This window comes from Podarcis bocagei (assembly GCF_964188305.1).
Source record: "Podarcis bocagei genome assembly, chromosome: 8".
Classification (NCBI taxonomy): Eukaryota; Metazoa; Chordata; class Lepidosauria; order Squamata; family Lacertidae; genus Podarcis; species Podarcis bocagei.
In genome coordinates, this window is record NC_138133.1 from 74346716 (window position 1) to 74371299 (window position 24584).

At 40.2% G+C, this 24584-nt stretch overlaps 1 protein-coding gene across 5 annotated transcripts in view; it reads right to left on the reverse strand.

Moving 5' to 3' along the window:
• Positions 1 to 24584, reverse strand: part of CSMD3 (CUB and Sushi multiple domains 3) — a 607508-nt gene that overhangs the window by 491501 nt on the left and 91423 nt on the right. For all 5 annotated transcript variants that reach the window (XM_081204227.1, XM_081204230.1, XM_081204229.1 and 2 more), the window contains exon 2: positions 8643 to 8865. In XM_081204227.1, the coding sequence (XP_081060353.1) occupies positions 8643 to 8865 (223 nt within the window). The remainder of the gene's footprint in view (positions 1 to 8642; positions 8866 to 24584) is intronic.

Consider the following 24584-nt stretch of genomic DNA (forward strand, 5'->3'; position numbering starts at 1 on the left):
AAGCTTCCAACAAAACACTAAAATACAATAACCTATTAAACATTTAAAGCTTCCCTAAACAGGGCTGCCTTCAGATGTCTTCTAAAGGCCTGGTAGTTCTTCGTCTCTTTGGCATCTGGTGGGAGGGCATTCCACAGGGCGGGTGCCACTACTGAGAAGGCCCTCTGCCTGGTTCCCTGTAACCTCACTTCTCACAGCGAGGGAACCGCCAGAAGGCCCTCAGTGCTGGACCTCAGTGTCCGGGCAGAACGATGGAGGTGGAGACGCTCCTTCAGATATATTGGACCGAGGCCGTTTAGGGCTTTAAAGGTCAGCACCAACACTGAATTGTGCTCAGAAACATTCATGTAAACTACTTAGAGGTTTTGATGATTAAGAGACATATTCGAGTGGTATATAAATTCAAGTTAAATAAATAAGCCAATGAGATCAAGGGGCTGGAAGCAGCTTCCCTGTGATGAAAGGTCATAGCATTCGTAGCTTTTTAATTTAGGGGGGAAACAGAATTGAGGTATGTAAGGTATATAAGATTTTAAATGGTTGTAGAGTGGGTAGGAAGAACTTTTTCTCCCTCTCTCATAATGTTAGAGCTTGGAGCCATCAAATGAACCTGTATGTTAGAAAATTGCAGACAGACAAAAGAAAGTGCTTCATCACGTAGTTAAACTATGGAACTTTGTTGGGATACTGCCAGGGAGACAAAGGCCATCATGACCCCACATCAATTCCGGACGATCCATCGATCTCCCGTAGATACAGTATCAGACAATTAGCGACACGAGCTTCAGAAATAGCTTGCCACATTCCAGAGCTGGTGCACACTCTATCAGCAGAGTTCGCACAACGAAAGATGCACTCAGGAGAGCATATTTACAACTTTATTCAGCGTTGGTCAGAACAAAGGAAAAAACATGACTGCCTGCTTCGAGTGTTCAGGCACAGAGAGAAAAATGAAAGCAATAACAAAACAGAAACATCCTGTGAACAGGAAATACGTAGGCTGTGACTCACAACAGCCTGTCCTCTTTTTAAGGTGGAACAGAAATATCCTAACAAACTTGCTGTGACAGTATGTAGTAATGGTTGTTGGATAGCTTTAAAAGGGTTTCAATAAATTTATGAGGGATAAAGCTATCCATTACTACTTCTTATTCTTTGGTGATCATTCATAGCCAAGTAAGATTGTCTTCCATAAACATGGTTTTAAAAGTGACTGTGGAGGCCAATTCTGGACCCACACATCCTTCTACAGTGAGGACATAGGTTTCTGGGTGAGAGTTGATCATGGTGAGGGTTTGCCAAGCGTGGCTTCCTCTTAGCATGTTTCTCCCTTTGGACCTGAGTTCAAGCATCTTCAAAACTCATGACATCTTTAGTAAAGGCTGTTCTCCAATTGGAGCGCTCGCAGGCCAGTGTTTCCCAGTTGTCAGTGTTTATGCTACATTTTTAAAGATTTGCCTTGAGAAAGCCTTTGAACCTCTTTTGTTGATCACCAGCATTACACTTACCATTTTTAAGTTTGGAATAGAGTAGTTGCTTTGGAAGATAATAATCAGACATCCGCACAACATGACCAGTCCAACAAAGCTGATGTTGAAGAATCATTGCTTTGACACTGGTGATCTTTGCTTCTTCCAGTACACTGGCATTAGTTCGCCTGTCTTCCCAAGTGATTTGTAAAAAAATTCGGAGACTGTTGACGGAATCTTTCAAGGAGTTGGAGATGGTGTTTATACGTGGTCCATGTTTCACAAGCATACAGCAAGGTTGGTAGTTTCCCTGCAAATGTCCTGGTCCTCAAACACTCTGCACTTCAATTGGGAGGAAGCCATCCTCGTAGAGCTCAGGCAATGCTGGATTTCAGCATCAATGTCTGCCCTTGTGGAAAGATAACTGCCCAGGCAGCTGAAGTGACCAACATTTGTTGCACTGCAGATGCATTGTTTTGTGCTTGTTGGTACAGCACTTTGGTTTTTTGGATGTTGAGCAATAGGCCAAGTTTTCCGTAAGCTTCTGAGAAGATATTTAGGATGGTTTGGAGGTCATCCTCTGAGTGTGCACACACTACGTTGTCATCAGCGTACTGAAGCTCTATGATGGAAGTTATGGTAACCTTACTCTCTGCTTTCAGCCTGCTTAGATTAAAGAGCTTTCCATCTGTTCAATATATGATTTCTATTCCGGAGGGAAGTTTCCCTTTGATAAAGTATACCAATGACTACTAGTCATGATGGCTGTGCCCTGCCTCTACTATTTTAAGTGATACACCTCTGAATGCTAGCTACTGGGGAGGACATGTGTGAAAAATGTTGATGGACTCATGTCCTACTTGCTGGCCTTTCTTAAGCATCATGCTGGTCATTGTGAACAGGATCCTGGACCTGATCCAACAGATTTCTTCTTAAATTGTTATTATTTATTTGACTTATTATCTGCTGTTCACCAGGGATGGTCACAGTAATTTAAAAAATGCAATATCAAAAATAGTTTAAAACCAAATTACAGACCTTCAAAGACTGCTTTGGAACAACCAAGACTTGGCTTGATGGGAGAACAACCATGTGGGTGGGTGATTAATTCTGGTTGCTTGCTGAAGAAAAAAGACTTCAATACAATGCCCTGTTCTTATGACAAGTAAAGGCCAGCTTGCAGCAGGCTGCAAACCATGCTGTGCTCACTCTATTCCTTATTGTAAGGTTTGGGAGGGGAATTCACCTGTGCAAGCACTTTTCCTCAAATGCTTGTAACATCCCTAACATATAGATTGCCCTTGACAGAATGTAAGTAATACAGATACAATGAGAAGAATAGAACTTCAGAACAAGAATGATATCACTATGAAAATTAATGATGTGGAAATCAAGGCACAGACAAAATGTAGAGCAATGATAAAAAGAAAAAATAAATTGCAACTTTCAATGCAAAAGAAGATAAAAGGAAATGCACATAACATTAATAGAAATAAGAGCCATAATTTATGATGTTTACAAGGCAGCTGATAAAAGTTATCCCTGTCAGCTGAACTTGTTTTAAAATGGACCATTGTTTCTTTAGAAAACATTTAACATGTGTGGATAATTAACTTTCCCAACTATTATGGTTTCTTTGTCATTTGAGGACAAACACAATTTCCCCTTAAAACATATTTTCTCTCCTCATGAATATTTGAGTTCCCTGCTTGACCTAAAAATAATGAATAGAAAATTGTAGACTATTAAAGCCATAAATCTGTCTCACATGATCTGATAAAGCATGGAAGCTTTAGGACAGGAGATGCTGTCCAATGTCAAAGTAGACTTCACGATTTGGCACTTTGCTCTATATCTTGATTTTCAAAACAACCAAGTTTTTGCTGTCTAGAATTTTGCTCTACAGGTCAGTGAAAACTAACCAATCCCACCTTCTAAAAGGTAATAAATAAAGCATGAATCAGATCCTTTTTATATGTATACTATTTAGGTATTTGTCTGTCACCTTTCAGGTGAAGATGAGGAAGCTATGGCCCTCCAAATCCTGTTGGTCTATAACTTCCATCATCCCTAACCACTGTCATGTTACTTGAGCTTGATGGGAAGTCCAACAAAATTTGGAGGGTCATAGGTTTATCACATAAAAAGTAGAGACATCACCTTGCCAACAAAGGTCCGTATAGTTAAAGCTATGGTTTTCCCAGTAGCGATGTATGGAAGTGAAAGTTGGACCATAAAGAAGGCTGATCACCGAAGAATTGATGCTTTTGAATTCTGGTGCTGGAGGAGACTCTTGAGAGTCTCATGGACTCCAAGAAGACCAAACCTATCCATTCTTAAGGAAATCAGCCCTGAGTGCTCACTGGAAGGACAGATCCTGAAGCTGAGGCTCCAATACTTCGGCCACCTCATGAGAAGAGAGACTCCCTGGAAAAGACCGTGATGTTGGGAAAGATTGGGGGCACAAGGAGAAGGGGATGACAGAGGACGAGATGGTTGGACAGTGTTCTGGAAGCTACCAGCATGAGTTTGACCAAACTGCGGGAGGCAGTGGAAGACAGAAGTGCCTGGCGTGCTCTGGTCCATAGGGTCACGAAGAGTCGGACACGACTAAACAACAACAACAGGTTTATGACCCCTGTTTTGAAGCACAGTGTGTTCCATAAAACATAAAATGCAATATACCTACTCATTAAGAAAGCACTCATCCCACCTCCGAATAAAACACCATCCACAGACAATTTGTTTTAATAAAATTAAATAACAATAGCATTGCTAAGCATAGCAATATCAACTGCAGCAAGCCAGTAACACACCATTAAAAACAGGCTAAAAGAAATCCCAGCACCATTTCCACAGCAACAACTACATAATTTATGAAAAAGCAAGTCGAAAATAAATGGGTCTTCAAAACCCACTTATAAACCTGGAACAAATTGTGCTGCAGGCCTGCATTCAGAACTCTGCCTGGACTGGAGGGGGCGGCGGAGACCCTGCTAATAAACCATATAAGTTTCCAAACCTGCTGGGTGCGGGGAGGGCCTGGAAATAATAGTCAAGGTTCAAGAGACATAACTACCAGCTTTTAATTACGGCAAAGCTTGGCATGCATTAACATCAGTTTGCTAATGTCTATGCTTAGCAACACACCATTTGTTGCTTGTGTTTTGCACTGAAGCAGGCTGTGACATTCTCCTCTTCATATTCAATGTTCTTTACCAGGGCTGGGAGACCTCAGGTCAAACAAAGGGGGCAAAACACAGCTCTCCAGGCTTCTCTGTTTGTCCCCCCAATACCCTCCACCTGCCCTTCTTGAGTACCTTTTCATGGCTTGAGGGGAAACGTCTCTGACTTTTGCATAGCTGGAAGAGTCACATCCATTGCTCTGTCCACTTTCTCATCTGACCCCAGCCATCAGTGGCATATAGGACCTGAGCATTTTCCCATGAGAAAATGTGGACCACTGTCTGAAAATGGTCTCCCCACCCTACAGGGGTGAGGAGCATCAAGCAGAAAAAAGAGACCTGGCTGTATAAAACTCACCTCAATCTAATTACATTTGTTAAATTAACAACTGTAGTTTTCCTACAGACTGAAAGATAACAGTACAGCTCACATAAATATTATCAAGCATACAGAACAAAGAGGATGAATTTGAATCTCAGTGCCTGACTATTAGGTGCTGAACACATTTCCAGGACATTGTTTTACTCAGTGTGATAGAGCTACTAGAGATCAGTGTGGAGCTCACAGGAAGTGTCAAAAGTTTTCTTGAGCTCCCCTCTCCTTTCTGCCCCCCCCCCACAAAAAAAAAAAAAATCCCCAGGAGCCAGCCCTTCATGAACTTACCAAGGAAACGAAATAGAAATCAATATTTTTTGACTGTAAATTGAAGTGTTTTTAGGTATTCTACCTCAGAATAAAATTGTGTAAATGGGTCATAATGTATGGCGAGTCCAAGCTGTTTAAGACTCTATGACACACAACCAACTTCAAATAATAATAATAATAATAATAATAATAATAATAATAATAATAATAATAATAATAAAAATAAAAAAATTTATTTATACCCTGCCCATCTGGCTGGGTTTTCCCAGCCACTCTGGGTGGCTCCCAATCAAATATTAAAAACACAGTAACATTAAACATTAAATATTTGAGTGATGCTGTTGGAAATTTCAACACATTTTTAACATATGCAAGTGCTGTACTCATCTCAGCTTCATTATGGGAACCGAGTGTGGATTTAAGGAGGTTCAGCTCTTGTGGCTTTAACTGAGCAATTAATCAGTTAAAGGTTTGTTGTTTTTTACATCACCCTACCATCACGTTGCTGAGGCAGTTTGGAAAAGGAATAAGGGAATAAAAATATAGGTGCAATTCAATAAACTAAATCTGACATTATAAAAACAGGTTAAATTGGTCAGCAGGATTAAAATTGCTGAGCCATCCTCATCATTGCCCATTTGCCTTTTCCCGTTTTCTTCCTGCCATGCATATAGAGTGCTGGTCAATTAACTTTGATAATTCTACTTAACTGACATTATCTGATCTTTGAGAGCCACCTGCCACCTTGCACCTGTATAAAGAGACTATGGGTGACATTTGGAGTCTCATTATTTCTTGTATTCCTCCTTGCTACCTCTGAATCCCCACAGTAAATCTTATCTTTCTTCCGTGCCTCCTGCTTCTATCTAAGTGGTGGCCAAAGCTGCAGCACTGCATGAGGCTGTTTGAAGAAAATCAATGATCCTATGCTGTAGTTCAAAGTTGCGTCAAAAATGCTGAGCCCTTAATTTGCGCCTAATCATTTCGGAACTGCTTTTGCTCAGCTGGTCAACTGAGACAGAGATGGAGCAGTGCAGAGCAAACCAAGTTTCCTGGACTCTCTAGTAATGAATACGTGTTTTTGGACAGAGCCCCCAAGGACCCTGAAAAACACAGGAGGTCTGTATTTATAAAGCAAACAGCACAAAGATCAACAAGCCCTCCAAAGAATAGGGAGACAACAGCTACTTCTCTGACCCTTGTTTTTCAAAGCATTCTTTCCAAGAGATATTTCTGTAAGTACCGGTAATCATGATGCTTCAGCTTTCAGCCTGTGGAGGTGGCACATTATTTTTTAATTAAAAAAATGCTTTTTATTAAAGGTATTGCAAAAAATAATAATCTATTAACAATAAAAAGATAAACAACGTCTCCATAGTCATACATTATTGCAATACAACCTGACAGTGGATTTTACTTTGGCAACCAAGTTGGCAGGAAAGTGTCCCTCCAGAAAGATAGTGGCATAATAAATTAATGGGTACTGAGTTTGAACAAATTTATCTGTCAGAGCCACTCCTCTGGCTTCCTTGAATTCTTGGGTAAGAGTCTAATCAAGTGCCAATTGCCAGAGTCTTATCATACCTAGTTTTAAGAGGAAGATTCTCCATTCCCCTCCAATACCATGCCACTAAAGTTTGGCAGTTAGGTACTGATGTCTACCAACAAAAAAACAGAAAGGAATGCAAAGAGTAGGATCAGGCATAATCATTTGTCTAATAAGTTACCTAAGTACAGAGAAAGTTGCAGACCCCAAAGTCTTTGGCTGATGGGACCTCACATCATAAATGAAACAGAGCCCCACATGTCCCACATCTCCTACAACACAGAGCGGGGAAGTAGGGGTTTGCGCAGCTAAGCTTCATAAGGTAGCCAGCAAATGAATCCAAAACCATACACCAGACCATTGAGTCTCTTCATTTTTCTTTTTAAAAAGCATCAAGCTACACACAGGGCATGTTAGTCACTTGTCCCAAGCTTCAGTGGGCAGGTGTAGCATGGCCACCCTAGTTTTTCCTCCCATACACCCAGTGATGGATGCATATGTCAATTTCACTTTTTCTCCATTTCTCAATTTCACAACCTTAACTTCAGCTCACCCCTTTGCAATATTTTAAAAGTCTGCAGTAAAATTAATGTGCATCTACGTGCAAATTTCTCCCACTGTATGTATCTTTGTGTACATTTTCTTTATCTAGTATAATGATTTCTACAAGCAATCTCCCCCCACCCCCAAATAGCATGGATTTTGTATTTTCACTAATGTGCACTTTTTGTGTGTATGCACTCTTTGGTTGGGGAACTTTGTCTCAATGTACAGAGTAGTGTGACTTTCCAAGAAGAGTTGTGTTTCAGTTGTTTGGGAAGTGCAAATTTGAGAAGTTTTCATTAAAATGAAACTATATGGATTTCTCCCCCATGCCTACATACACTCCACATGGTTTTCAGTTCTGATTCTGTTGGCCAGTCAGACATTTAGGCTGATTGTATCTGGCAGTCACTATATGATAGGCTAACAAACCATCTTCAGGTCAAGAGAGAGAAGAACATGGCAGGGTCATGTGAAAGAGAGACAAAATCTTGAAGATTAGTTATCTCTTGCTTTCTGATGGAATGAGCTGATCAGCAGAGGAACAAACCTTCTAAGGAGGGGATGGATTCTCCACCTATCAGGGATGCAGTGAATTTTCTGCATTTGCCTCAGGCAAAATATATTGCTTTGAGACCCCTTCAAACTCTTTGCATATATGTACACAATCTAAGATTCATCACTCTAATGTAAAGATATGGGCAGCTGGAGAATAAAGAATGTCCCTAGGGAAAAGGACAATTAGTGCATATGCAATAATGTCTATTGGGAATACTGTCGATGCTTCAGGCAGAAGTGTTTACCAGCCTTTCTATATGAGATAATTAAAATGAAAACTAGTGGTGCTCACAAATTGATCCTGGAACCTTCTGCAGACCTTATGCTCATGTGCCACGGAGTTACCACATGCTTCAACAAGATCTACAATGTAACGCAAATAACAACTGCTTTCAGAAAAACACAATACGAAGAGTTATAAGCTTTCTCATTACCTAAACTTATGGTTTGTACAAAAGCTAATACATTTGTGTCAAAGGAATTGTCAACTGTCATCTGAAAATGAATGGGCAATGTTTTCTTTTGGTGAACCTCTTTCTGTAATTTGACTTTAACATCTGCTATTGAAAAGAGGATGAGCAATATAGCTGAAAAAATGTAACAACTTCAGTTCCAATATTGCCAGGAAAGACATTTCGAGAAAATGTATTCATTTGTAGCAAGCCATATTTTGATAGGATGTCAACAATATTTACCTTGTCCTGAAGTTTGTAGGATGTGGATGCCCATCATATAATGATAAATAATCGTATTCTTCTTCTAGAGCAAAAGACTGAAATACTATCTGTATTCTGTTTCTTTCTTCTGCAATTATTACCCACGTACAATTTGCGCCATTTGGATATCCATATGGGAAGCCGGGGCTTTCTATAGTACCATTAAGTCCTTTTAATGTTCCACCACATGTATAAATAAATCCTGCAAAAAAAATGAATAAGAAAAAAAGAGTAAATTCATTATCACCACACATACCTTATTGAATGAAACAAATTCTTCCTCACCTTAATAGATCAGTTAAATATTCTTCTCCAACTCTGCCAGATATTTATCTAACTACAGTGGTACCTCAGGTTACATATGCTTCAGGTTACACACTCCGCTAACCCAGAAATAGTGCTTCAGGTTAAGAACTTTGCTACAGGATAAGAACAGAAATTGGGCTCCTGCGGCAAGGTGGTAGCAGGAGGCCCCATTAGCTAAAGTGATGCTTCAGGTTAAGAACAGATTCAGGTTAAGAACAGACCTCCAGAACGAATTAAGTACTTAACCCGAGGTACCACTGTATAGTAAAACACATCTTTGGCATGTCAGTCCCCTATGGGTCTTGAAATCAAGTAGACTTTTCCATGATAGCTCCTTGATTATGGAATTTACATTATGTCCAAGTTGATGGATTTAGGATCAAGATGTCATATTATTAGCTTGCCATTTGCTTGTGAAATTCATATTCCAAGTCATAGAACTGTAGACTTGGAAGGGACAAACAAGAATCATCTAGTCCAAACCCTAATTTTGCCCAATGTGGTGCTCAAACCCATGACTTGGAAATTAAGAGTCTCATGCTCTTATCAAATGAGCTATCCTTTGGTCTTCTCCATTCACATCTAGGAAGATGAATGTGCTGCTCCCTTTCTTTTACTAACATTATGAAAACTATTTCCTTTAACCTTTATTTGTATATGGAGCTCTGCTGGAGGTATTATATCTTAAGTCCATTCCAAAAACGCAGGTTAGGGCAGAATGCTGTGACCTAGTTGCTAAGTAGAGTTTTCCAGTTAGAAAGTGGAACACATTACGCTAGTGACACTGGATGCTAATAGGTTTCTCAAAATGCTTCTATTAAGCCATAAAACCCCAAGAGTTTGAGACCTGATTGCCAAAGAGATTGCCCTTTTCCTCACACAGTGCTGCAGTCAAAATAAGTAATCATTAGCCCTTAACACAAGGAAACAATTGCACTCTTTTTCATGGAGTGTTCACAACTCAGTTCCTACTTCCTTGTCCCACTGCCAGTGGAATGTACGAGCCTTCTCTCTGTGATACATCCATCGTCTCCCTTAAAAATATTAAAATATGGTGGAATAGCAAACTTGTTAGCATATTGCGTGGATTAAGACAGAGCTTCAAATCACCTCACATTCTCTTGAGCACAATATTTTCAACAGCGGTTCACGCATTCAACTGTGAGATAGAAAGCGCAAAAATATGTATCATAGAAAATTTTACTAACAGATAATTCCACCTATGAATCAGAGGGAACCTTTGATGCTGAAAAATCCAAATCATCAGTATGCTGAAAATGCACCTCTTTATCTTAGTCTTGATACCCGAAATATGTGTTTTTTGGGATCCACTCTATTCCTGAGGGTATGATTTGTTTTAATTGTTTTAAATATTGAATATTTAAATTGTTGTAGCCTGATGATGAATGCTGGGTGATTGAATTAATAAAAATTATACCCTAAGGCCTGCTGGGAACACAGCTGTAGGTTTCATTTCATTTTGTTTATTTATTTCATAAAATTTGTACACTGTTTATGTTCCATTGTTCATTTGATTTTATCCCTCAGAGCTGTTAACTTCCCAGTTTTGTTGGATTCCAGCACCCATCAGCCACAGCCAGCATGACGAAAGGACAGGAATTTATTCATTTTATTTTATTACATAAAACGTATGCACTGCTTGATTGTAAAAAGCAACAACAACCAACTCTTGAAGTGGCTTTCAAAAAGATAAAACCATAAAATTGGGGGGGGAATTTAAAATATATTAAAACATACACGAGGTTAAAATACTAAGAAGTTTAAATTTTCTAAGCATTTGAGTAGGCTTTACAAAACCATGTTTTTAGCAGGCACGGAAAACAATTCAGAGAAGGTGTCTGCTTGATAGGCAAGGAGTTCCAAAGTACAGTATAGGGGAGGCCTTATTAAATGACAAAGGTCTTAGAAAAGCAGAATGGATATTATAAGGCACTTGTAATAGTGCCAGTTCCACTGATCAAGGAAATAATGGGAGATGTAGTCAATGAACTTCTGAAGCGCAACAGGTTCCCTCTTCCTACAATTTACCAATGGTCTAAGGCCAATAGGCTTGGTTCCTGCAAACTAGTTCAGAACAACCATTTCATAACCTTCTCAGTTTGGCATGCACACTGTTGTCTATTACCAAATTGCCATACCCAAAATATTTCTTATTTCCCCTCTTTGGTGCCTTCGGCAACTCATGATCTATTTTTAAATCCCATCTGAAAAATTATCTGTTGTTATTTATTATTTAACTCTGACTGCATTAGTTAACTTTGTAAAAGCCTTTGGGATACATTTAGTTCAGATATCACTTCTTCAGAATGAAACTTGAATTACTTATGAAGAGGTATGTTGAATTATTTACATGGGCTGTGCCTTGGGATCTTGGATGGAATTCTCTGTTTTTCAGAGACAAGTGGACTCCATGTTTTTGTCAGGAAGCTGAAGGACTCCACTCTCAGTGACCTTTCTCACAAGTGTTTGTTTCATATTTTCCACTGGGGAATACAAGATGTGGGTCTACAAAACCACTCAGTTTAAAGCTAGTTAAAGCTTCTGAACACGCCCCACCCCCTCCACAACACTACCCATTTTGAACATTACTGTCTTCAGAATCGAGGACACAAGACAAATAATTGTAGGGATATCTCTGTTCTGAGGTAAATCTTACAACCCCCGCACACCAGCCAAAGAACCCTGAAGACAAATATACAGTATTGTTTCTTCAGGGGGAAAAATTCTCAGAAAATACTTGGAACATAGAACACCAAAATCAAGAAAACATGATAGTCTTTTTATCAGCAAAGCTGGAGGTTCATTTTATATGTTGTACTGCTCTTTGCCTTACAAGGGAAATCCATGTTCCTGTCAGGGCTAGAGACAGATCAAAGTAGGGCTGAGAGAAAATGGCTTCCCCAAATTCTCCGCCTTATTTGAAGGTGCTAAGAGAGGGAGATGGGTTCAGAATATTCTCAGGGAGAACAGAAGTAGAATTCTCCAACAGTCTGAAAAAGAAAATTTATCATGGCCATTGCTTCTTTAAGCAATATTAAAGTAATATTAAACAATAATAAACTTCGGATGCAAAGGAGTGTATGATATTTTCTACCCTATTTATGAATGAAATGCAGAGGGGCATTTCACTTTATATTTAACATAGGGTTGAAGCAGAAATTCTCAAATAATTTATTAGAAATTAATGTCTTCCCTTGAGAAAACAGAGACAGGTTATTTTCTAAGAAGACAGAATGTCCAGCAAATGTGTAAGGGAGAGAGAATTGCCCCCACTGCAGTTTTGTGTCTGACCCTGATTTTATGTATTAAGTTTCATTTATTTATTTAGTATAATTCATATAATGCTTAACAAAAAAATATGAATGTGCTTTACACAATAATACATAGTGGTCATTCAAATAGGCTAAAAACAGACCCCAGAAACTAGACTCCCTAAAATTGTCAAAATATAGATAAAATCAACAGTTTTAAAAACAAATAAACACAATAAAATTACATGTCTGGATAGGCTTGCTTTCAATAGCTGTCAAAAATAGTACCTAGTATCAATAAGAAGAGTTCCAGAGAATAAGTGATACCACTAAAAGATTGAGTTCTTAGCAAGAGCAGAATGGACATTATGTGACACTTCTAAGAGTTCCATTGATAAATTTAGTCAAGTGGGCATATATGGGGTGAGGTGATCCCAAACTGACTAGTTTATTGAACAATTGGGAGATCGTACCACATTAGGGAAGAATTCTAGACTAAACCACTTCTTTCTTTTCTAAGGGAAGGAAGTTCCAACTTTTGGTTTTAATCCAGTTCATGAGAAAGCAAAAATAAAAATAAAATACGTGGAACAAAAATATATTTTCAAAAAACACTGCCGAAGCAACCAGAACAGAGCAAGCAAGCTGAACAATGATATGCAAATGCATTTGATTTGCATAATCCATTCTAAAAGCAGATTTAGCGTTTTCTATTTTTAAAATAATGCGGGGTATTTTAGCACCGATTTATAGGCTTTCCTTGCTTTATACGTCTCAGATTCCTATGCATTGCCAATGAGAGAGAAATCATCCTGAGCACACATACTGGGAGTGCCATTTCAGGTTTCAGTGTCTCTGTCGGTGGCAGTTTGTATGTGGCTGGGGAGGGGCAGAGAGAAGAGTACAGGGCTGGGCCAACATATCTTACTGCCTGGAATAGAGTAGCAAATTGCACCCCACCCCTCCAAGGCGTGGAGTTTAGTACCAGCAAAGTTAGGTTGCTACCTGAAGCAGAGAATTCCACAAGCACCTCTCCCCAGACAGTAAAAAATAGCAACACTATTCCTGCCCTTTTCATGGCACCCCAAATCAGCTGCAATTTGGCTAACGTCTACCCAGATAGTGATTTCACTAGTGGGACAGGGGAATTTACAGGAAGGATCAAAAGCTTGTTCTTAAATATGTTTCCAGTTTCAGAAATAACAGTGCTTTCTTCTTTTGCTGCTATTTTAAAAATCTCCTTGCAACCTGAAACATACCAAAAATATGTGGGCTGAAATATAAGGGTCATTGCCACCTCTTCTGCCTATCCAAAATTTTGCTTGTGACACATAGTCTTGGTAGAAATATATTTTGTTCCCTGGAAGCCTCAATAAAACTTCAAAACCCAACACACAAGAAGGTATCATTTGGATGTGCTCTGTGATAATGAATAGAATTACAGGGCTTTCATTACCATATACTGTTCATCCAGAAAGGGTTTATGTAAACTTATGCAAGCTTGGAAACAGAATCATGCACTCGTTGTTGTCAAAGCACATCAAGCCATAAATAAAGTATGAATACGCTCCTTAAAGATACTGGCATTTTAAGTTCGCATTTGCACTTTTGGCTGCTTATAATGATCTGCAAACATGACTCTGCCCTTGAGCAGTTAAGAGGATTTTTCCCGCTAAGCACAAATATTGATATTCCATGAACCCACTAATAAATAAAGCTACATCATAGAGAAGCTGATTACATGGCTGCAATTTGTTAATCACGGCTGGAAAAGTTGAGAGGTAGAGACACAGCATGCAGAGTTCCAGCTTCAATTCCTAGCAATTTCCATTTAAAAGGATTGGATAGCAGGTGATGCCTCTAATCCTAGACTAGATGGATGAATAGTCTAACCTGGAATAAGGTAGCATGTAAAAATCACATGATATGCTGGTCCCTTTACATCATTGTTGCTGGAACACATTTTCACACAGCACTAAGCAGAAAGAAGACTCAACACACCATCAGGCAGGGAGATGCAAATCCAGGTACATGAGGGAACTATTCTTATTTTGTGTAATAGTTTGTGTCAGTTTCTCTGTTGTCGCTTCAGTTTTTTATACACCGCTTAGAGATTTTTTTTACTGAATAATAATAATAATAATTTATCCTTTATACCCCTCCCATCTGGCTGTGTTTCCCCAGCCACTCTGGGCTCCCAACCGCATGATAAAAACACAATATACCACAATACATACTGTATTAAGTGGTATAGAAATTAAATAATCAATCTGGCCACTACTTTATTGGCTCTATAAAGCCAAGGACTGGGAAACGATTCTCCCTCCTTGCTGAGTGAGCCTTGCGTATGTGAATCAAGGTGCGCATTCCAGGCCCTAAGAGCAACCTTAGGTACCTATAAGCATCAGGCTGTGAGGCTCAAGAGCGTCCCCATACCCAGTAATGACTCAGGATGGTAGTGACATTAAGTTTTCCCTTCCCTGTCCACACAGAATTCTGAACAGACAAAAATCAATGCCCTACACAGTGTGAAGTAGGTGAAAAGGAGAATCAGTCAGAGGCTACCTAAAAAATCCTACCCAGCCCTATAAAAGCTGACTAGCTGTAGAGTTTTGTGATGACACATCCTAACGTTAAGTTGGGAAGATGTCCACAGATAAATAAAGTATCAGAGCTCTTTTTCAGGCAGAACTCACCAGAACTCAGTTCTGGCACCTCTCAGGTGGGTGCCATTGCCATTGTAAGAGAACAAGGAAGGCTTTCATGGTGAGTTTTGGCACCTCTTTTTCTGAAGAAATAGCACCATAAAGCATTATTTTGATTTGCTCTGAAGATGCTACAAAAAGTTTAGCTGAAACGTAAGCAACTTGCATATAATTTATATGTTGATGTAAGCAGTAACTGTTAATAAACACTTTCATATGTACCTGTTCTTATGTAGGACCTGAGAAGGAAGTGCAATGCTGGATTACATTTTATTCTTAAAGAAGTAAGTGACAATCTTAGCAATTCATTCACTTGTTATTATGTAACTTTTGCATAATACTTTGGCATGTAAATCTTTAATGAGATTTACAGAGAAGTTCAGTTACTAAAGCAACCACCAAATGCATCAAATCTGGTTCTTCGGAATCCAAAAGTAGTAATGTTCAGCTGCTAGGTGATAGGATTATGTAGAGCGGTAAATTTTGGTAGTAAATGGATGTATTTTTAAAGACAGAGGTTGTCCTTTAGAAAAGGGTGTGTGTGTTTAATCCCCTCCATAGTGACATGGAGTTACATGATTTTGAAGAAGGCACTGAGATTAAACTAGGAGCAAAAGCAAAAATAAGTTCCAGTAAATACTAAAGTATAAGTTAGCTATGATCAAACAAGTAGTGTGGGTGGTTTCATGGAAGTTTCAGCAAGATTAGAAAGACCTTAAGTATCTTGGTATTCAACAGTTCAGGGAAACACTGTGAAGATACCACTTCAGATGTCATGCAGCAGTCATCATAACTGTGTAAAAAAGGAAGAGGTAGGATCTCAGTATGATTAACTCCTCTGTACCTTGCAGTTCTTTTCATTGCAATCAGTTACCAAACTATCAACACTCCTAAAAAGAAGTACAGTTATCTGTAGGTCTAAGCAGGTCGGAGATCTAACAGGGGGCCATCAGTGATGTGTTTCTGCCAGAAATGAAAAGCATTCTCATTTGCTCAAGCATTTCTGCACTGGGTCACTTATTTTCTATAATTTCTATTATGTGCTTTTGTATTTTGTCTGTTTTGCTGCAGCTTTAGGATATTGGTAAATTACGCTGTTCATCACTTTGTCACGCTAAGTGAAAAGCAATATATAAATCCTTGAAACAAATAAGCAAGCCGTCAGGAAAAAAAGTCTTGACAATGAAAAGCAGCCATCTCAATCTCATATCTGGGGCTGGAAGGGCAGGAAGGATAAATAAGCACCAGTCCAAATCAATGAAGGCTATTATGAGTTCAAAAAAACAATCCAACTTCAGGCTCCAGTCCTATTGGGTTTAGGGTCACCAGATGCAGAAGATGACAGCATGTACACACCTACAATAGTTTTGTAGAAGAGGGCATTTCAGCAGGTACCACACCTGCTCAATCCTCTTCTTCTACAAAACTATTAAAGATTCAGAAACCCAGTCCTCTTCTGCATCTGGCAACTTTGATTATGCTGCAATCTGATGCACACTTACTGGGAGTCTGACCCACTGAACTCACTAGGATTTTCTTCAGAAGAGACTTCTATAGGATTACACAACACATTGTTGTTGTTGTTTATAAATTAGATTATATACTCTGCTGGGCACTGCCTTGAAATCCAAACAGAATGAAGGGGGACATAGAAATACTTTAAATAAATGAATAAATGAAACTGTGCTGTTAGCTGATTAATTGTATGAGTTTTACTCAATTCATGAATAGATTAAACTTGCATATGGGTAAAATAATTGTTCAGAAGGAGAAAAAAAAGCACCCACTCTTTGTTTGAAGAGGTTCCTCATATATGATGCCATTAATGCAATCTTAAGTGTGGTGTAGTGGTTAAGAGCGGTAGTCTTGTAATCTGGGGAACCGGGTTCGCGTCTCTGCTCCTCCACATGCAGCTGCTGGGTGACCTTGGGCCAGTCACACTTCTGTGAAGTCTCTCAGCCTCACTCACCTCACAGAGTGTTTGTTGTGGGGGAGGAAGGGAAAGGAGAATGTGAGCCGCTTTGAGACTCCTTAAAGGGAGTGAAAGGCGGGATATCAAATCCAAACTCTTCTTCTTCTTAGAAAATGCCATCCCACATGTGAGATGGGAAAGAAGGCCTCTTTTGATATGCCGCCCACTGGCTACATTTTTAAGTACTTCTGATAATAACAGTGTTTTTAAAAATGTGCTGCCTGATTAATTGGGAGCATCTAGCTTGCCAGATGTTATCTCTTGATCAATTAATCATCTAGCAGGTTGGAGGACACTACCATCCATAGATTCACAGCTACATGGAAAACCATACTCTAGTACTCATATGAACATAAGAACCATAGGTAGTTGTCTTGCACTGAGTTGGTCATTGGTCCATCTAGCTCAGGATTGTGAAAATTGACTGGCAGCAGCTCTCTAGGATTTCAAACAGCATTCTCTCCCAGAACTACCGGGAGATGCCAGGGATTGAATTTTGGACCTTTTGCCTGCAAACCAGCTGCTCAACCACTGACTCGTGGTCATTGCCCAATGGTTCCTTACAAAAACTGGAAGAAGGCTTCAAGTGGGTGTTGTGGATTACACTCTAATGTGTGTTATTATTCCAGGAGATACAAATTAGGTAATTTCACTTAAAAGTGCTAACAGAACAGAAATCTCTTCGGCCTTACTTCCAAGTCAATATGGACACCATCATTTATGCAATAAAGTTAGTTCTTGGTATGAGCTTTCGTGTGCATGCACACTTAGAATCATAGAATCATAGAATCATAGAATCATAGAGTTGGAAGAGACCACAAGGGCCATCGAGTCCAACCCCCTGCCAAGCAGGAAACACCATCAGAGCACTCCTGACATATGGTTGTCAAGCCTCTGCTTAAAGACCTCCAAAGTAGGAGACTCCACCACACTCCTTGGCAGCAAATTCCACTGTCGAACAGCTCTTACTGTCAGGAAGTTCTTCCTAATGTTTAGGTGGAATCTTCTTTCTTGTAGTTTGGATCCATTGCTCCGTGTCCGCTTCTCTGGAGCAGCAGAAAACAACCTTTCTCCCTCCTCTATGTGACATCCTTTTATATATTTGAACATGGCTATCATATCACCCCTTAACCTCCTCTTCTCCAGGCTAAACATGCCCAGCTCCCTTAGCCGTTCCTCATAAGGCATCGTTTCCAGGCCTTTGACCATTTTGGTTGCCCTCCTCTGGACACGTTCCAGTTTGTCAGTGTCCTTCTTGAATTGTGGTGCCCAGAACTGGACACAGTACTCCAGGTGTGGTCTGACCAGAGCAGAATACAGTGGCACTATTACTTCCCTTGATCTAGATGCTATACTCCTATTGATGCAGCCCAGGATTGCATTGGCTTTTTTAGCTGCCGCGTCACACTGTTGGCTCATGTCAAGTTTGTGGTCAACCAAGACTCCTAGATCCTTTTCACATGTACTGCTCTCAAGCCAGGTGTCACCCATCTTGTATTTGTGCCTCTCATTTTTTTTGCCCAAGTGCAATACTTTACATTTCTCCCTGTTAAAATTCATTTTGTTTGTTTTTGCCCAGTTCTCTAATCTGTCAAGGTCGTTTTGAAGTGTGATCCTGTCCTCTGGGGTGTTAGCCACCCCTCCCAGTTTGGTGTCATCTGCAAATTTGATCAGGATGCCCTTGAGTCCATCATCCAAGTCGTTGATAAAGATGTTAAATAAGACCGGGCCCAAGACAGAACCCTGTGGCACCCCACTAGTCACTCTTCTCCAGGATGAAGAGGAACCATTGATGAGCACCCTTTGGCTTCGGTCAGTCAGCCAGTTACAAATCCACTGAGTGGTAGCAGAGTCAAGACCGCATTTTACCAGCTTCTCTACAAGAATATCATGGGGCAACTTGTCAAATGCCTTGCTGAAATCAAGATAGGCTATATCCACTGAGTTCCCTTCATCTACCAGGCTTGTAATTCTGTCAAAAAATGAGATCAGGTTAGTCTGACATGACTTATTTTTCAGAAATCCATGCTGACTATCGGTGATCACAGCATTCCTTTCTAGGTGCTCACAGACTGTTTGCTTAATGATCTGCTCCAGAATCTTCCCTGCTATTGATGTCAGACTGACTGGGCGGTAATTATTTGGGTCCTCTCTTTTCCCCTTTTTGAAAATAGGGACAACATTTGCCCTCCTCCAGTCTGCCGGGACTTCGCCTGTTCTCCAGGATTTCTCGAAGATGACTGCCAGTGGTTCTGAGATCACATCTGCCAGTTCTTTTAATACTCTTGGATGCAGTTCATCTGGCCCTGGAGACTTGAATACATCTAAACTAGCCAAATATTCTTGTACTGTCTCCTTAGTTATTCTGGGCTGTGTTTCCTTTGCTGAATCATTTGCTCCAAATTCTTCAGGTCGGGCATTGTTTTCTTTATCGGAGAAGACTGAGGCAAAGAAGGCATTGAGGAGTTCAGCCCTTTCTGTGTCCCCTGTTTGCATTTCACCATCTTCTCCTCTGAGTGACCCCACTGTTTCTTTGTTCTTCCTTTTGCTACGAACATACCCATAAAAGCCTTTTTTGTTGCTTTTAACCTCTCTAGCAAGCCTGAGTTCATTCTGTGCTTTAGCTTTTCTGACTTTGTGTCTACACGTGCTGGCTATTTGTTTGAATTCCTCTTTGGTGGTTTCCCCCCTTTTCCATTTTTTGTACACATCCTTTTTTAATCTTAATTCAGTTAAAAGTTCTTTAGATAGCCACCCTGGCTTCTTTAGGCACCTTCCATGTTTCCGTCTCATTGGTATTGCCTGACGTTGTGCTTTTACTATCTCCCTCTTAACAAACTCCCAGCCATCATGAACTCCCTTTCCTTTTAGTATTGCTGTCCATGGGATCTCACCCAGCACTTCCCTAAGTTTTATGAAGTCGGCTTTCTTAAAGTCAAGAAATTGAGTCCTAGTATGCTTGGCTGCTCCTTTCCGCTGTATAGTAAACTTCAGAAGAGCATGATCACTCGCGCCTAATGATCCTTCCACTTCTACCCCACTAACCAGGTCATCAACATTGGTTAGGACCAGATCTAAAATGGCTGTTCCTCTTGTTGCTTCTCCCACTTTCTGGACAATGAAGTTGTCTGCAAGGCCAGTGAGGAATCTGTTTGACCTTATGCTCTTGGCTGAGTTTGACGTCCAACAAATATCCGGGTAATTGAAGTCCCCCATTACTACTATCTCCCTTCCTTTTGCATGCTTGGCCATCTGTTCCAGGAAGGCATCATCTATGTCCTCCGTTTGGCTTGGGGATCTATAGTAAACTCCCACAATGAGGTCTCTGTTATTCTTCTCTCCCTTAATTTTGACCCAAATGCTCTCACATTGGCTTTGAGGTTCTAAATCTTGGATCTCTTCACAGGTATACACATCCCTGACATATAACGCCACTCCTCCTCCTTTCTTGTCTGGTCTGTTTCTCTGAAATAGATTGTATCCCCCCATTATTACATTCCAATCGTGGGACTTATCCCACCAGGTTTCACTTCTTCAGAAGCTCTGAAGAAATGTGCATGCACACGAAAGCTCATACCAAGAACTAACTTAGTTGGTCTTTAAGGTGCTACTAGAAGGAATTTTTTTATTTTGACTATGGCAGACCAACACGGCTACCTATCTGCAACTGGATTCATGCAATAGTTACTTATATTAAAAGCCATATATGACAACAATGACATTTCCTGCAAGTTCAAAACTGCTTTTGAGAAATCCTCTCCTCTTCCCTAAGGGAAGGGGTTGCAAGCGGGAGGCACTTTCCCGCCCTTCGCAGGGGGCACAGTTATGCCCCCTGCGTCACAGGAGTTCCCAGTCCCGAGTCATGCACCAGCCACTTGTTTTTTGCCTACTTCATAGCAAATCGTCACAACTTTGTAAAGTTTGGCGGTTAGGCATTGGAAAATGTGTTGTGTGTTGGAGGGAGGGTTTGGCCATCACCTACTCCTTTCCTTGAAGGGTATAAAGGAATCCAGTGGTTGTGGTTCCTGTCCGATGCCCAGGTGGTGGCTAGGGCCATGACATGACCCTCTGGTGACTCTAGGGGAAAGCTTCCAGTTGGTTTGCATCAACAAGCCCCCCCCCCTTTACAGGTTGTTAACCCTTGGGTGACTCCCTGCAGGGCGGGCAGGAGTCAAAGTATAGTCGGTTCAGATCCAGTGCCTAAGCCAATACCACTCACATTCTGTAACCAATAAAGTTGTGGCCATTTTTAGCCCATTAACCTTAATTGCTGGTGTCCATGTGTCTTATTTCATCTTGGGGTGGGGCCCCGACTCACAACTCCACGTTCCACACACTATCCCTTTCCTAGGTCATTCCAACGAAACTCATACCATTAAGAATCTGTGTCCCAAAACTCATCTTCCTAAACATCACAATTGAAAATAGAATATATTTTTTTAAAAAGACAATAGGGAATACAACAAACGATGCAATAATTACAGGTAACCATCACAAGTAGCTGTAAGAAGCTGCTTTACACTGAATCAGGCATTTGGTCCATTTTGCCCACTAATTACTGCATGTTCTGATCAGCAGAAATATTTCCTAGCTTGATGATAACTGGAGTTCTTCACCTGGAGACGCTAAGAATGGAATTTGAGACCTTATACATTGAAGCATGGCTACTTGCCATGGGCCCTGCTAAATGTTCCACATGGAAGCACGATTCCAGAAATATCAGAATTAAAGGAGTACAACCTAGTTGGTGAAATATACCAGACTTCAAACAAGTTGAACGTGCAAGAAATAGTAAGCAGATATAGCCCTTGTAACATCTCTCAATAAAATAATTTCACTTAATTTAACATCTTTGGAAATGTCAGACTCCTAGGATTGACAAGGCAGCTCATACCATGGCACCTTGTCATTCAGTTATGTATCCCAAAGGCAGTAAGCACCTTTAGAGTTGAGTTAAAGGACAAGGACGCATTGTACTGAATCACTTTCTGAGTTCCACATATCTTTGATCCTTAAGGGATCCTTAAGGGATCAAAGACTTTGCAGTTTATTGAGCACATTGGTTATTTTAGCCCTGGCAGCATATACTAAAACTATCACATCCCCAGACCACAGACACTGAATATGGAATGGTAGCTGATCTTCTTTAGCATTACAATTGGGTTTGGTAAGTAGAACTATCTAGGCCCCTCTGACTGGGAAATATCCCCCCCCCCCAAAAAAAAAAAACAGATTGGTATATGGTTGGGGGGTTTTCTGCCTTTCCCTCAGTGGAATTATGGTCTTCCTTTGTTAGGCAAACGAAAGTTGTTTGCATGAGGGTGGAAACGGCATTGGGCAGGATAAACATAGTATGGGGGGGTCCCAAAAAGGGCCTGAAGGGAAGATTGACCACAGCACCCCCAAACACGTCTTGGGGTGTCTGCCTGATGGGAATCTGCACTCTGGTCACCCAGTGAGTCCTTGCTTGCTTGCTTGCTTGCCTTGCACCACAGCAAGGTTCAACACTGGCTGACTCCCATTGAACGGGTTTGGGGTGCTCCAAAACCAGCAGACCCATTCCATCAACATGGGGCTTATGGAATGATGAACCCAATGTCATGCCAACCCTTATTCTGCCCGCTGCTTTCAATAAAGATTTGGCCTGATTTTGTCTCATGACCATTGTACGTTCTGCTTATTTTGCTGCTCTCATGGGTTATATAATGCGTCTGTTTGGGCAAACAAAGAGACATGTTTCCCTGAAATACATTCTCAGTAGTACCCTTATGACACCTACATTGGATTCATTAGCAGCAGATTTACAATTGACTTTTCCTACGCTTCCAGTAAAATTGTTTCATTGTCTACTCTTAACTATTTTGTTCCTTAACATTTACAGTACATATGCTGTTGCAACATAAATCCTATCCTCTCTTGTTTGCCTACTTTTTATATAACACTTTCAGTTATTTAAAGCCAATTATTGTTTTTCTCCCCCTTTTTAAGCAAGTTATTTCAGATACCCCTTGTTAACAGTGTTGCTGTGACTTAACATCCATGTTCTTGAAGTGTGGCGCGTAAAACTGGGCATCGTGTTCTGTGCTAGAGCGCCACACTTTGCCTAGAGTAAGAGAGAAACTCTTGCTTGTTCTCCACTGCTCATCCCATTCATCTGTCAGATACGGCAGCCTACAATCACGTGTCATGAGATATATAAAGACTGTTCACACTTCCACCCTTGTACAGATGAATACATGAATAGGGCTGCATTAGAGGCAGCCAAACCATATCTACTTTACTTATTAGATAAAAAAGAATATGTGTGATGGCACACTGAGGCTAACTTTTAATGAGCTTTTTGTTACAAAAAGGCAGTAGCTTTTGTCAGTGACAAGCTGCTTCTTCAGATGCTGAGTTGCAACTGGGTAGAGCGAGGTAGAAGAGTCATAATTATTTCTCTCACCATTCTTCCCAGGAGGCACAGGATGGTACTCCTGATTCCTTCTTTCATCTTCACAACAAGTGTATGAAATGGGTTGGAGTAAGAAATTATTCCAAAGATTACCCAGTGAGTTTTATAACTGAGTAGAGATTTGAACCTAGCTCTTCTCAGTTCTAGTCCAGCATTTTACCTACAGCACCATGCTGGCCCTTCCAATTACCGTCTTCTTCCCCGTAATCTATAGTAATTAAACATATCTAACATATCTAATGTCACAATTCTCTGTATTTTGCAGCCTGTGCTCACAGCCCATGCTCATCAGGTATAAGGTTGGTATATTCTTGGCATGATGACTTAGCGTCATGCATTTCATTACTATTATGTTATGATGGAAGAGATGAAGAAGAACTAGTCACGCATAGGACTAGTGGGTAATATCTAATTCCACTGGAAAATGAGCACAAGTGGTAATTCACAATGCCCCATTCTAAAATATTTTTGAGGCCGCACCATAAATAACAGCAGACCATCCCTGATACTGCTCCTCTGAAGTGGGCTACAGCTTTGTGCTAAACTGACTCACACATAAGCATTTCTTTTTAAGGGGATTTTGGACTGTGCTGTTTGATTGCTAATAGTAGGAGACTCTATTTCCCTTTCCAAAATTTATTATCTGCATAATTAAGAATATATGGTGTTGTTATTGGCGCTGTAAACTGAAAATGAAATCCACACCAAGGATGAATAAATTACCCTGTAGGGAAATAATAGAAAATTCAAATGAAAACAATTTTTTTTTAATTATGCTATTCTGTCTCTCACTTAATTACCTAGTGGTAATTTAAGGGACCTGACTTAAGTTATTAATGTAGTGTTCTAAACTGAAGCCAGTGCTCAGTGAGCCCAAGAAGTTTCAAGAAAACAACACTTTCATCACTGGTGTTTAGGATGTGTTGACTTTGTTGAATTACTGCAGTAAAGTGTGAATGATTTATGGAAGAAGAAGAAAAACATCAATGCGTGCTTTAAAACAAAAGTGTGATGCTGTAATTGGGTGTTAAAGAAACAACACATTACTTAAGATTGCAAAGGCAATTTGTCCTATAATATGAAGTGTGGTATAATAAAGGGGAGGCTTTATTAATATTACGGATGAATGGCTTAGAATAGCTTCTGGAGCAGCTAATAAGTAGCTGGTGACATTAATTTAGGTTACAATTCTATGCACGCTTATGTGGGAGC